The sequence below is a fragment of the Ursus americanus genome, chromosome X (assembly GCF_024610735.1).
Source record: "Ursus americanus isolate L20-20 chromosome X, mUrsAme1.1.p, whole genome shotgun sequence".
Classification (NCBI taxonomy): Eukaryota; Metazoa; Chordata; class Mammalia; order Carnivora; family Ursidae; genus Ursus; species Ursus americanus.
The window spans coordinates 59,269,385-59,283,542 of NC_142164.1; the positions used below are offsets into that span (position 1 = coordinate 59,269,385).

At 40.3% G+C, this 14,158-nt stretch overlaps 1 protein-coding gene across 2 annotated transcripts; it reads right to left on the reverse strand.

Annotated features, from left to right (window-relative positions):
• Positions 1 to 325: 325 nt before the first annotated feature.
• On the reverse strand, positions 326 to 8,467 carry TBX22 (T-box transcription factor 22). Of its 2 annotated transcripts, none has more exons than XM_045775803.2 (8): positions 7,980 to 8,467; positions 7,183 to 7,369; positions 6,375 to 6,476; positions 4,812 to 4,986; positions 3,759 to 3,923; positions 3,329 to 3,393; positions 2,862 to 2,947; positions 326 to 945 (listed from the first exon to the last, which is right to left on the reverse strand). In XM_045775803.2, exons 1-8 carry the CDS (start codon positions 8,152 to 8,154, stop codon positions 326 to 328), a joined length of 1,575 nt encoding a protein of 524 aa, XP_045631759.2. In that variant the 5' UTR covers positions 8,155 to 8,467. The 2 variants fall into 2 exon arrangements, with proteins under 2 accessions (XP_045631759.2, XP_087715916.1); XM_087859790.1 differs by having other exon boundaries at positions 7,183 to 7,523; positions 7,982 to 8,006.
• Positions 8,468 to 14,158: the final 5,691 nt, after the last annotated feature.

Genomic DNA, 14,158 nt, shown 5'->3' on the forward strand with positions numbered 1-14,158 from the left:
AATAAGTAAGAGGCAGCTGACATGGTAAACTGACTTCACTATAATTAAAGGCTTCACCTGGACTCACTTTTCACCCATAGTCTATCTCATCAAATAATATTTATTGACTATCTTATTTTGAGGCCCAAGACCACTGTAATCAGAGATTGTTACAGGTCATATTTGACCTATAGCAACTTCTTATGAACATCTGATAAGGCACTTTAAATGCATAACAAAGAAATACCTCTGATAACAAAGCTTTTAAAACCCAACAGCTTTCTCTGGCTACAAATAAAGAAAATACATGCTTATGTGTAATTGTTTTAGGAATGTGATTATTCCATTAAAGACAATGATTAATTGTTGGGTACCAATGAGCATGAGTGCATTTGCCTTCTCTAAAAGAAACTTGGCTGTTGTCATTCATTTTGACTTTGAGATGGTTGGCAGCATTTACCAGTCTAGATGGCACTGAGAAGTTGTACCTATAAAAACCATAGGAAGGATGGAAAGAACAACCAATTGCTTCCCGGGCAATGGGGTTTGGTGATAAAATACTTCCAGGTGCCTGTAGTCCATACAACATTTGATTGGAAGAATTAGGTGCCTGTAGACACTGCTCACTTAAGTCTTCAAATGAACTGTTTTTTGAATTGTCAATCCCCAGAGAAGATAACATAGAAACTTCCATCATTAGTGGGGCTAAACACTGAGAACTATTGCTGCTTGCCAGTCTTTCAGGAGAAGGCAAGACAAGAGGCTGCTTTCGCCAAAAATTAGTTGGGCAAATCTTGTAGCAAAGGGGCAGGTTGATATTGTGCAGATACACCTCTGGACAGGGCATTCCAAGGGAGCTTGCAGGTAAGTGAATCGTAGGTAGAGAGCAGGGTGGAAAAAGCAAGGAGTTCAAAGGAGAGGGAATCCCTCCCCTAGAGGTCACTGGAGATGAGCCACTGCTTTCACCTGTGAATGATAACCCAGTCAATGAACAATGAATTTGATGTTCCTAATGAATGAGTACTAATGACCATAAACATTCTGCTTCGTTCTTTTCTGCAAGTTCACAGTTCTTTTAACTTCTTTGGGAAAGAATATGTTCATTCCTCTGACCAAAGTTGAAAACGATACCTTTACTACTACCACTGTTACTTATAGCACTACCGTTATGTATCATGTATTAAGCACTCACCATGCCCAACAGCTGTGCTAGGCACTTGGACATTTATCCAATGAATTAGAAAAGATGCCCAAATAAAAAGTACCAGAGCCAATTATATCTTACAAATTAAAAAAAAAACAGTTTTTAAACTTTAAAAAATTTACAAAAATGAGTATTTGATTAAATTGAACAAATTGGTTGGGATTCTATAGAAAGCTTCAGTCTGATAAAAATATTGGAGCACATGAAAAAATCTTTATAAACTAAAATAACGAAGTGCATTTGTTAAAGGCAATTTTTAGTTTACAAATATCAAAATAAAAATGAAAAGTTCATAGTAATGTTGTCAGGTGATCTTTTATGTTTGCCTAGCATCTACTAAAGTTAAGGATAATTATAAGGTTCAGGAAAATCTCGACTTTTCACCTTATTTTCGTGTATGAATTTTAAAAATTTTGTTATTGACTAAACTTGATCAAGTTTTTTTGTGGGTTTCTTTTTCTTTTCTTTCCTTTTTTCTTTCCTTTCTTTTTTTTTTTTTGGTGTTGCTGTTGTTTTTCTTAACTATTTTGTGTTGGCATAGCCTAATTCTTTATTAACAAGGTGGCAAACATCTTTTATAATTAAACATTTTAAAGTTATTTACAAAAATAGTACCCCTTTTTTTTGCAATTTGAGAGCAATCTGGACATTTAAATAATTAAGAAAACTGTGTATTTTAAATTATCAATTAATGATCATCTTTAGTTTTTTTGTTTTGTTTTGTTTCAGTGCACTTCATGTTGACTTGGATGTTTTAAAAGCATGCTGCCTAGATGCTATTATTTAAAGTGTTCATATTTTTCTATGCAACTTTGTAAACCAAATTAATACAATCAATCCAGTGAAATATTTTACCAAATGATTAGACTTGATCTGTTTTCAATGTTATGGTATCATGTAAAATTCAACCTAACTATAATGATGATTTTCTCCACTATTATAAACTTGCATTAATGTTCAAAGACAAGCAACTTTAATGGAGTAAAGACAAAAGTGGTAAAATAATTCTATGTTGTTTGCAAATACTCTTTTATTCATTATTAAACACCAGAGACATGAAGGTATACATTCTTCCACAAGAAAGCTTGCATTGACTAATTATTATTAATATTTTAATCATATAATGCATTACATGAGAACAAATATCTTGCAAACATTTTTAATGCTGTGGCAATTAAACTAATTGTGATAACTTAGTGTTGTTTTCAACATTTATTTTCCCTACTTGAAGTAAAAGGAAAATTAGAACTAAATGATCGTAAAATTCAATGGATGTCATTTTAACATGTGCTGAAAGTTTATGAGAAGCATATTTATTTCAATATCTAATATATTTGCAAATAATGCCACAAATGTACCACAGGCAGATTGTAAAGAATGTGAGATAGTGAGATGCTGAATAATCCAGGCGAGATCTCGAGATCCCAGGATATATGATAACTTAAGAAGACTGAAGTCAATAAATCCACCATTACCATGGCTTTCTTCTTTTCCTCCATGCCAGTTCCCCCCTCTTTTTGCCTTTTACTTCCTCATCAAGATAAATATAAACCCACTTTCTTGTAAACCCACATTTTCTGGCATGAACTTCTCCCCTTGTGTAGTTTTTGCTACAGAGGTTCTGACTGTTGTTACTTCATTAACATTTAAAAGAAAACATTAATAAAACTTTTCTTACCTTGTGTGTCTGCACCAAAAGTTTTAAAATCCAGAGTGAGAGAAGGCCTCCATGGGTAGATCTCTAAAAGCCCATCCAATACACCCCTGAAAAATAGATTAACTTTCAGCAAGTCCAGAATTCAATTCCTGAAAATGATTTATGTTAACTTTTAAGTTATTTTATTATAGTTTTTAGGGGTCAATATCTGAAGTATTTTTTCTTTTGTACCTAGACTGCTGAATAAAATTCACAGTAATTATTCCCCAAATAAAGACCCCAGGGATCTAGAATAAGCAATATCTTAAAAGTGGATTGGGAGGGAAAAGGAGGAGGCAAGATTTTAGAGACAAAAAACTACATTCTTTCCCTACTATCTACTAGTTACAAAACTTAGGGCCTCAGGGTCTCTGAGCCACAGTTTCCTTATCTATAATACTTGTGAAAAAGCCTATATTAATATTAGATATGATTGCTATGTTGCTTACCTGTTTCTTCCAGGATCTCTAAATCCTTTTGCAAAAGGATTCCTGTCTATTTTCAGTTTGGTAATCTATGGATTCAAAAAAAGCGAGAGATAAAGTCAGTGCCCTCAGTAATAACACTGTCACCTTTGCTTTTAATGGTTACAACCACAAAACACTTCAATGTGTAATGTGGCACACTCAGTTAATATAAGCATATTGCTAAGTTGAATTTGGAATGGTTACCTCCTTTTTTTCCCTTGGCATTTTTTTCTGCTCTCCTTTCTAATACAAGATCCACACAACTCATAATCAAACTTGCCTTGAAGACAATGCAATACGACTATGATATTTTTTCAATTGTGGAAAATTCAATCCATATAGTGCAGCTTGCCTACATCCAGAAAGTCCCTCTGGGGCCAGCCCCACTTTCCTGGGACCAAGTTATCCTTACCTGCTGGTTTTGGTAAGCTGTCACTGTGGTGAACTCAGTTTCTTTAAAGAAGAATGTTTTAACCCCTTCAGTGGGTAAGGACTGAATCCTGGACAGGTCAACCTTGCTGTCTTGTTCCATCACATGCACACGGGGCTTGTATTTATGCATGGACTGCAGAATGATCTGGAGGAGAAATCATCAAATGTTTGCCTAGGAAGTGGTTTCCCCTCTGCAACCCTGGTTTCCTCTCATTGGCACCCTCAACATGCCCACATGCTAAAGTGAGGCTACACCAGAAAGGTTAGGTTAGACACACACAAGGACTCTTCTGTGACATTTTGTTCTGGACAGACATGCTCAGGGCTAAGAGGTTTCCAGATAGGAGCACCACAGCAGCACCAGGCAGCAGTGATTACATTTCCAGATGAGGCCCTTTCCTGTTTCCAAGTGTGGGTGACCATGTGATGTCCCCATATATCACTAACATCTGACTGCCTGCTATAAGTTCCCTGGGCTTATGGTAACTGAAGGGAAGCCACCTGACATACCCCACCTCCTATTCCTGGGGTCCTCCCTCTCTCTCTTTTTTTTTTTTTTTTGTGCCTGGTACAGGGTCAAGCCAGGCGTGGTAGGGGCGGAATGCATATGGGAATAAGACCCAAGATCCAGGTAACCTGAAAATAACCTCTTTCATAAAGGCGAGTTGTGGAGGAGATTTCTGTCATACCATGCCAGACAGAAAGTGCTCATCTAGGAGAAGGCAATCAGAACCCACAGTGATTGCCCTGGATGCTGAGATGCAAGAGAACTCCACAAAGTGCATTCCCTTCCACATTCCCAGACCAGGCATTATGGCTTAAACAAATCTCATTTGGTCTTCAAACTCCCTTCACTCACTATTCCCAACCCCCAGCACTCTCAGATGCCAAACAAAGGTCACAGGAGCTACTTTGAACAGTTCCTAAAGACCATCTGGGAGAAGCATCCTACACCTCTCCAGAGTGATATGCAGGCTGACGATGGCTTGGCAACTCCATCCCTTCCTCAGGACAAAGGATTTCAAACACTTACATGACCTTTGTCATCCATCTCATTGTTGGTGAGTTTCAAGCGATCAAAGCTGATGATCTGCCGCATCCAGGTCTCTCCAGAGCAGGGCGAGTCCGGGTGAACATAGAACCTGGGAGTGACGCATGAGTGGTCTGTATTTCCAGCTACCATCCACTGTGAGCTGTGGTACACATACCTAAAAAGGCACAGAGTGTGGCTTTAGGCACAATGGGCCAAAGCCAGGTGCATGGGAGGAAGGCTGCTGGATCCAGTCCTAATGGCATTGGCCAAGGTTTGCCTGTTAATCCCAAAGGCAATTAGTAGAAGATACAACTGGATTTCCAAAGGGCATTCAGGGACAAAAAGCAAAAAGTATGCAAACATATGTCATTAAAATGCAATGAGGTTCCAAGGTGAGTATAACATCATGGGATTTCAGAGTCTGGTTTGTATTTCCTCATAGAAACAGCAACAGAGATTGATCTAACCCAATTTGCTGCACAGAGACAGTCTAAAAATCCTCGCGCCTCTAGGCAGAAGCATCAGAGTCAGAGAGAAAACAAAAAGGTATGGAGGGTGTCTGTCCAACCCACCTCCACCTCCACCAGTGACCCTCAAAGCCTTTTCACTAAAAAGGCTTCACATCAGAATACCGCCTGAAACTCTAGCCCATGAGACCTCAGGTCTGATTTTCACCCTGTTTCCAATTTCAACCACTCATTTGTGCATTGCATTCCCAAGCCAGCTCAAATGCAAGAAGCAAACAACTTGTTTTATTTACAAGCTACAGCTCCAGTAGGCTCTTGAGCTGAGCTTTCTCTTTGCCCCTCAAATCCAGCACTGGGCATGATGCAGGCTCTCCCTTAGAAAGGCTAGACGTCTACTTCAATGGAACACTCACAGCCCGAGTAAGGGCGGTTCCTGCACAACCCCCATAGCCTCTAAGCCAAAGTGCTGGCATAGCCATGTGCCTGGGATGCTAGCACTGAAAGACCTCTTGGTTTTAGATCAATTCAACTACTATTAGCCAGCTCTAAGTAGAGAGCCTGCTTCAAAAAGAAAGGTTATTTGTAATTTCTAGGACATGGCCGCTGCTTCAAGAGAAAAGCTAAAGAAGGAAGAAATGATAGACCTAAATGCAATCACTGCTAAATTAGCATTAGATGGTAAATCAGGACATCACTTCAGGACCCTGATGCCCAAGTAGCACAGCCCAGAGCCCAGTGCATTCCCAGAAGCACAGTCATTTCTCCCTAAATTCCTTCAAACAACTTCCCTCCTAGCTGCCTGAGTCCATACCCTCTGCAGCTGGCACAGCCAAGGCCAAAGCAGTGGGTAGGCAAAGGGTTTGGAGTACCTTGAATCACCAACTGGCACCTGCTCCAGGAGTGAGAGGAAAGAGAAGCAAGGCTGCTCTTCTCAGTCTGAACCTTCATTTGAGTGTGAATATTCAACTCCCAAAGTCCATAGGAGAGCAATTCCACCCCCCATGGCAGAGCTTTCAATATAGCATTCTCAGGTTCCATAAATCTGAATCCCCATTCCCAGACTTGTCCTGGTGTACCCTCCTTTGGGCCTGCTTACCTATAACGTTTGGAATCTACTGGCACCACATCAATGGCCACATAGTACTGCTTCCTTGGGTCCAGCCCTTTCACTTTGACTCGAACAGAGGGAAACATCCGCCTGTGGGAAAGAAAATAGTCACTGACCTAGTGCTTTTAGAGACATTTGGAGTGGGATGGGGTGGAGGACAAATGAAAAGTGAGGATATTCACAATGCCTTCCCCATTCTAGGATGGATTCAAGGAATGGTATTTGTGACATGAAGAAAGATTGTTGGTTGTATGCTTGATTGAACAGGTCAGGATTGCTGAGTGGAGCAGAATATTCTTACCACAAGATTTTGTCTACCCCACTCCCCACCATCACCATTAGTAAAAAGCTATGTAAGAGAAAGTAGAGAAAAAATTGTGCCTAGCCCCTGAGTTTTCAGTGGTACTTTCTGTGAGGTAGATTGGGGAAAGACTGAAATTAAGAAGATTCATGTAAAAAAAAAATTACCCAGCTGATGTGATGCTGCACCAAAGCAAAAGGTGAAAGCAGAAAAAGCCCACCTCAAATTGCCCCAGGCTAGCTTGGGATGGTAGGCTGTGGACCTGCTAGATGGGATATCATCCACTGACAACTGTGAGGCTTTAAGGAGGATTTCTTGAAGTCACTGCCTACAGGAAAGAAAAGCTGAGCCACTAACAGTGGGATTTATTGAGAGGCAGTGACTTTCTAATACCTGTGGAGGGGTAAGAACAGATACAGAGTATAAAACTGGAGGCACCACATCTTATGAGCTCCTACTGTGTGCATTCTTTGAACAGCCTGGGCAAAGCCGAACCTGCCAGCCTTGGTAATGATCATCTCAGTCCCAATGTCATGAAATCTCTTCCACAGTTCAGATCCTTGAAGCTCCACTTGGATAGAATCTTTCTCTTCCAGATTTTTGCAGCTGTTGTCATCACTGTCGCTGCCACTACAGCCTGAGAAAGCGGTTGCTGAGGGCTCAGTCTTGGGTCGCTTTTCTGCTGGACACAGAGACACCAAGAGTTTGAGAAAGGTTCGCAGTTCCTGTGTCCCCTTTTCCCTGATGTCTGTCTTGGAGCAGACTGGCCTGGTTTCTTCCTTGGGAACCTTGGAGGCAGATACTCAAGTTCCCCACAACACCCACTGTGCCCCCCCCCATGGGGAGAAAGGGACCCAGGTCCTGTCCTGGGGAAGGTGCCCTCCTTCTTCAAATTTCCCCATACTTACTCTCTAGGGACTTTTGGACCCTGAGGCTGAATCCCCTCTGAATCTAAGTGCCTGCCTGCTTCCTACCCGGAGAAATAGCTACCCTCTGGCTCTCACAGCTTGGGGAGGTTCAAGAGTCTAACTTCTTCACAAACATATAGGAAGCTCCCCTTCACCGTAAATGAACCACAGCAATAGGGACTGAACTTAGAGGCTCTGAAGCTTCCTCTGTAGCCTAGTGACCGAGGTGTCCGCGCGGCCCCAAACGTGGTCATCCAGCTGGACCAAACGTCTTAGTGTAGGGCTAGCAGCCCTCTCTCAGCCTGGGGAGTGGCGCGGAGACTTGCGGGTCAGCATACTCCGGTAGCAGGCTCAGGGCTTTGGGGCTGCAGTAGGAATACTTACCGGGCTGCTGGCTCTTCTTCCCTGCGGCTCTGCTCCTTCTCTCCTCCTCCTCTCCTCCCTCTCTCTCCAGCAACTCAGGCTGCATCTCCTCTCTTGGGTCTTGCAATTTTCTTTTCCCGGGTCTCCGTACCAAGGCTTCCACGGAGAAGGCAAGCGCCCGGGAGCTCAGAGCCATCCCCGGAGGGGGTGAAGGGAATGTGCAATGCAAAGTTTCAACCTGAGCTGGGTTAGGGAGGGAGAGGGAGGGAGGGCGCAGGGGACAGGGCAGGGAGGGAAAGCGGGGAAAAACCCCAAATTAGAAAAACAATTTCTGGATCTATATTCAGAGAGAAAAAAAGTGTGTGTATATAATTTATATAAAATTATTTTTTTTCTTTGAATAGACAGAATGAAAGTAGAGGAAGATCAAACTGTATCCAAAGTCCTCTGGAGTCTAGTCCCCCTTCCCTTTGTGGTTTCCTCCCTCCCAGTGGACATGTGCAGACCATCAGTCCTCAAATCGCTGATTCCAGGACCTGGCAGAGCACAGAGATTGGCAAGCGCAGGCCTTTCAGGGAGCCGACCTGCCTCCAATAGCTGCTCAGGTCGCTTGGATTGGGAGATACTGTTGCACCCTACTTAGTGAATACCAGGCAGGTCACAGCGTCTACTCTTTGTTTTGGAAACTGTTAAGATATATAAAAAACAAACACACGAATAACCACAACCATCATGAGTGACACTTCAGCGTCTGACCGGTAGAGGTGGGGTGGGGGTGAGGGTGGGGGTGGGGGTGGGGGTGGGGGTAGGGGTGGGGGTGGAAAGAGGGTTGGAGGTGGCAGGAAAGAGGCTCAGAAAGAGGGATACACACATTTACTCTTTTACATTGAATCGTGAAACTCAAAGATATGCGAAATAATTGCTCATGAAAGGCCACTTTTCCCACCAAAGTCCAAATATTATTTAACCAGATTCAGAGAAGTGTATCTGGGTCTTTTGCTTTGCAGCAAGTGCACTGTGGAAAAGTAGAGGAGTGCAAGCTTTCTGGACAAGTTTGTTCTAGAGTCTAGGTCTCAAACTGAGTGCGCCATGTGCTAGTCTATCTTATCTCTCCAGGTGGGGAGGCAAGGGCCAGCATGGTCAGGAGATTCCCAGATTCCCACTATCAGTGCTCAGAGTAAACCTGGGCCTTCAAGCCCTGCCTCGAATGGAGCCCAATATTCCTATACACAACCTCTTCTTACTCTTATGGCTTAATCATCAAAGACAACCTAGGACTCCAGGGCCACCAGCAAAGCACCAACCTGAACTTTGTTCCCAAAAATGCTGCACCTCAAAATGTAGGGCTCAAATAATCTGTGTCCGGAGAAATATATTTCTGGGTTGGGTTTTACTTTTCCTTAAAATGGGTAAACACACGTTTTTTTATGTGTCAGGAAGAGAGTTGCTTACCACCTCCAAGGAGCATGTCTATGCATGCAGATATGAGATGTCTGCCTGTATGCATGGGATTTGGTCATCCACTTTTCATCAAAAATAAGAAATCACTGGATGTTATTTCCTGCTTTGTCAAAGATTAGTTGCCCAAAGAGCTGAGGGTCCATTTCTGGAGTCTCTATTCTGTTCCATTGGTCTATGTGTCTGTTTTTGGGCCAGTACCATGCTGTTTTTGTGATCACAGCTTTGTAGTATAGCTTCAAAACAGGCAACGTGATGCCCCCAGCTTTGTTTTCATTTTCAACAATTCATTGGCAATTCAGGGCCTTTTCTGGTTCCACATAAATGTAAGGGCTGTTTGTTCCAGCTTTTTGAAAAATGTCATTGGTATTTTGATTGGGATGGCATTGAAAGTATAGATTGCTCTGGGTAGTATAGACATTTTAACTACATTTATTATTCCAATCCATGAGCATGGAATATTTTTCCATCTTTTTCTGTCTTCTTCAATGTCTTTCAAGAGTGATCTGTAGTTTCTAGAATATAGATCCTTTACCTCTCTGGTTAAGTTAGTTCCAAATAACGTACGATTTTTGGTGCTATTGTACATGGAATGGATTCCCTAATTTCTCTTTCTTCGGTCTCATTGTTCATGTATAGATATGCAACTGATTTCTGAGCATTGATTTTGTATCTTGCCACATTACTGAATTGCTCTATAACTCCTAGTAATTTGGGGGTGGATTCTTTTGGGTTTTCCATATACAGTATCATGTCATCTGTGAAGAGAGACAGTTTGACTTCTTGTTTGTCAATTTGGATACCTTTTATCCCTTTTTGTTGTCTCATTGCTGTTGCAAGGACTTCTAATACTATTTTGAATGAAAGACCTCGATGTGAGACAGGAATCCATGAAAATCATAGAGGAGAACTTAGGCTACAACCTCTTTGACATTGGCCACAGCAACTTTTTTCATGACACATCTCCAAAGGCAAGAGAAACAAAAGATAAAATGAACTTGTGGGACTTTATCAAGATAAAAAGCTTCTGCACAGCAAAGGAAACAGTCAAAAAAAACTAAGGGGCAGCCCATGGAATGGGAGAAGATATTTGCAAACGACACTACAGATAAAAGACTGGTATCCAAGATCTACAAAGAACTTCTCAAACTCAGTACATGAGAAACAAATAATCAAATCAAAAAATGGGCAGAAAATATGAATAGACATTTTTCCAATGAAGACATACAAATGGCTAACAGACATGAAAAAATTTTCAACATCATTAGCCAACAGGGAAATTCAAGTCATAACCACATTGAGATACCATCTTACGCCAGTTAAAATGGCAAAAATTGACGAGGCAGAAACAACAAATGTTGGAGAGGATGTGGAGAAAAGGGATCCCTTTTACACTATTGGTGGGAATGCAAGTTGGTACAGCCACTTTGGAAAACAATGTGGAGGTCCCTTCAAAAGTTAAAAATAGACTACCGTGTGATCCAGCAATTGCACTACTGGGTATTTACCCTAAAGATACAGACATAGTGAAGAGAAGGACCACGTGCACCCCAATATTCATAGCAGCTCTGTCCACAATAGCTAAATTGTGGAAGGAGCCAAGATGCCCTTCAACAGATGAGTGGATTAAGATGGGGTCCATATATACAATGGAATATTACTCAGCCATCAGAAAGAATGATTGCCCAACATTTGCAGCAACATGGATGGGAGTGGAGGAGATTATGCTAATTGAAATAAGTCAAGCAGAGAAGGACAATTATTATGTGGTTTCACTCATTTATGGAATTAGGAAATAGCAGAAAGATCAGTAGGAGAAGGAAGGGAAGAATGAAGGGGGGGTAAACAGAAGGGGGAATGAACCATGAGAGACTATGGACTCTGGGAAACAAACTGAAGGTTTCAGAGGGGAGGGGGTTGGGCGACTGGGATAGGCTGGTGATGGGTATTAAGGAGGGCACATATTGCATGGTGCACCGGGTGTTATACGCAAACAATGAATCATGGAACACTACATCAAAACTAAGTATATACTGTATGGTGACTAACATAACATAATAAAAATTATTATTAAAAAAAAGAAAAGAAATAAGAAATCACGCACCCCTGGATTCTTTTGCAGACTGCATCCTAATTAATGACATTTGTATCTGTTTAGAAAGGTTCTCCTGTTCTCCTCTGATGTGTTTGTTCAAAGAACATTTAAAGTCAATCCAGCTATGTTAAAAATAGGATGGAACTTGAATGAACTGATAGCATCTCAGTACTGGAATTTGACAATAAAAGATTTCTTGTGGCCTGTTAGTTTCAGTGTCTTCTGTAGAAATGTGAAGTGCTAATGGTGGTGGTGGTAGAATGGGGTGGTGGGGAGAACATGTCCAGTTGATCCATGTGAAAACAATTTTCAGGCAATCAAGCAATTGAGTATGACTTTAAGCATCTGAGGATCTCAGATAGTATGGCAAAGCGTTAATTACAGCCTGAATGCTGCTGAATGGTTTGGTTCAATAATCAATTACCCACTACTTACCATGGGGGGTTGGGAAAAACACTATCCTTAACCTGCAGGGGCAGAATGAAGCACAACATGCAAGGATGCTGTACAAAGCACTTGGACTGAAAAACAGCCAGGTCTGGATGTGATCTTGGCCACATCTTCAGAGCATTTGCTTCTTTCTGTAGTCATTCAAGGGGAGAGGGATGATATTAATGCATTTTCTAATCCCTTCTTATTCAGAAGATATACTTTTTAAATCTATTGTATGTTCTTAGCTAAAAGACATGGCTCAGAAAACAGTGAAGTCAAGAGTTCACTTGTTAAATTTAGAGTGTTATTCACAATGTACCACTTCCATTAGTGTCTTCTAATATGGACATTTTCTTGCTTTTGAATGATTGCTCATTTTATTGCTAAAAAGCAGGAAATACCTTGTGTAGCAAGGGAAGGTTTCGCTTAGTAGTTTTTTTTTTTTTAAATCAGGTTTCTGGAAAAATAAGGCAAAAGATTTTTGTTGCAATGTTCATTCTAGTATTTCAGACTATCCACTATATGATGTGATATTTTAATTCAAATAAATACCATATCTTGGGACATGAGTTCCTTTCTTAGGATAAACTTATTCCTCAATATTTATTACACACATATAACTTAGTTATCCAGGACTTTTTATTTTGTAATCTAAACTTTTCCCACTCATATTTCAGCATCTATCCAATGAAATTACTGGGAGAAATGAAGCTCAGTTGTCCCTCATGTGTACTGGGCTAAGGTGTAGTTAATTCCTGTTTACTTTTATCTGAGAGAAAAGTTATTGCAAGCCACAGAACCAGCTTCACAATGAGTTCAGCTGCTGAAGCACTGGGCTATCAGGTACTGGGGGCATGCGAGAGATACACTTATGTCAGTAATTCATTTTCCACAGCTGGGAGTCTCTTTTGAGTATTCTTTCTGTTTTAAACATAACACCCATAAACCTCTATAAGAGATTTTTCAACCCACATGGAACATGCAGGGAGGGAGGCCCTGGGACTCATAGGTACCCACATTAGAAAAGAAGAGTAATTTTTTAAAAAGTTTAATAATTGGACAATATTTACAGTGAAGTGTTGATTTTGAATTACTCAAAAAAAGTTAAAACCAGAAATGCAGAATTTATCACTTGAAGGGAAAAGGAATTTGTGGTTAACACAAATCAAATCTATTCAAGAGAGATAGATAAATTGATAGATATAGATACAGAGGATATAGATGTGCTTTAAAGGATATATGGTTTATTAGAGTTCTTACAGAGTATGAAATCTGAAGCTGCTTTAAGGAAATAGAAATCGATTTGTAATTATTTAATAAAAATACCAATATTTTCTTAATAGGTATGAATAGGCTTGTGAATTAAGACTTGCACAAAATATGCTCAGCCCTGAAAACATTGCTTTTGGTAAACTGCATGCGCATTAAAGTAGATGTTCAAAATTTAGCTAATGTATCTGAAAATGTTACGTTTCTCAGAAATATTAAGGACAAAGATTCATGGCCTCCCTTACTTTCTATATAGGCAATATGAGTTATTTGAAGGAAAACTTATGTGCAAAAGGAACTAAGTCTGCTTGGAGGGAAAAAAAAATCCCCATGTTTTACAGTACTTACTAACTAAGGGGATGATGTCAAACCCATATCCATATGGTATTCCAACTGCTACTTTTAATTTATAAGGGAAGGAATTAAATAAATAAATATTTCAAATATTTATATTAAGTATTAATAAAATAAAATGCTTTGAGACTGGTTGGATATCTAGTGCATACTTTGGCAAAAGCACAAGCAACTTCATGATAGAAGTTGTTTCTTCCAATTGTTATTCTTCTATCTCTCCTTTGATCCTCATTCCCCATCATTAAGATATTTTGCCATAGTTCCAAGCTTGTAGAATATGAGTCTGAAATAAGTTGTTTGTGACCATTTTTGCCATTACTTGGGGAAAAAGCTATCAGAATGAAACCCCAGGAAAGCAGAGTAAAAAAACAGAGTCAGTTTCCTCACAACATTGTTTGAGTACTTGAATTCAACTTTGCCTGAACTAGCTAATTGCCTGAGCAAATAAATCATCATTGTTTACTTAAGTACATTTCAGCTAGGTTTCTATTACTTGTAACCTTCATTGCTTGAGTTTGTGGTGTGTGAATTTTACTATTGGGACATTCTAACTTGGATTTTATGCCTTAGTTATTTCCTTTACTTCCCTTAT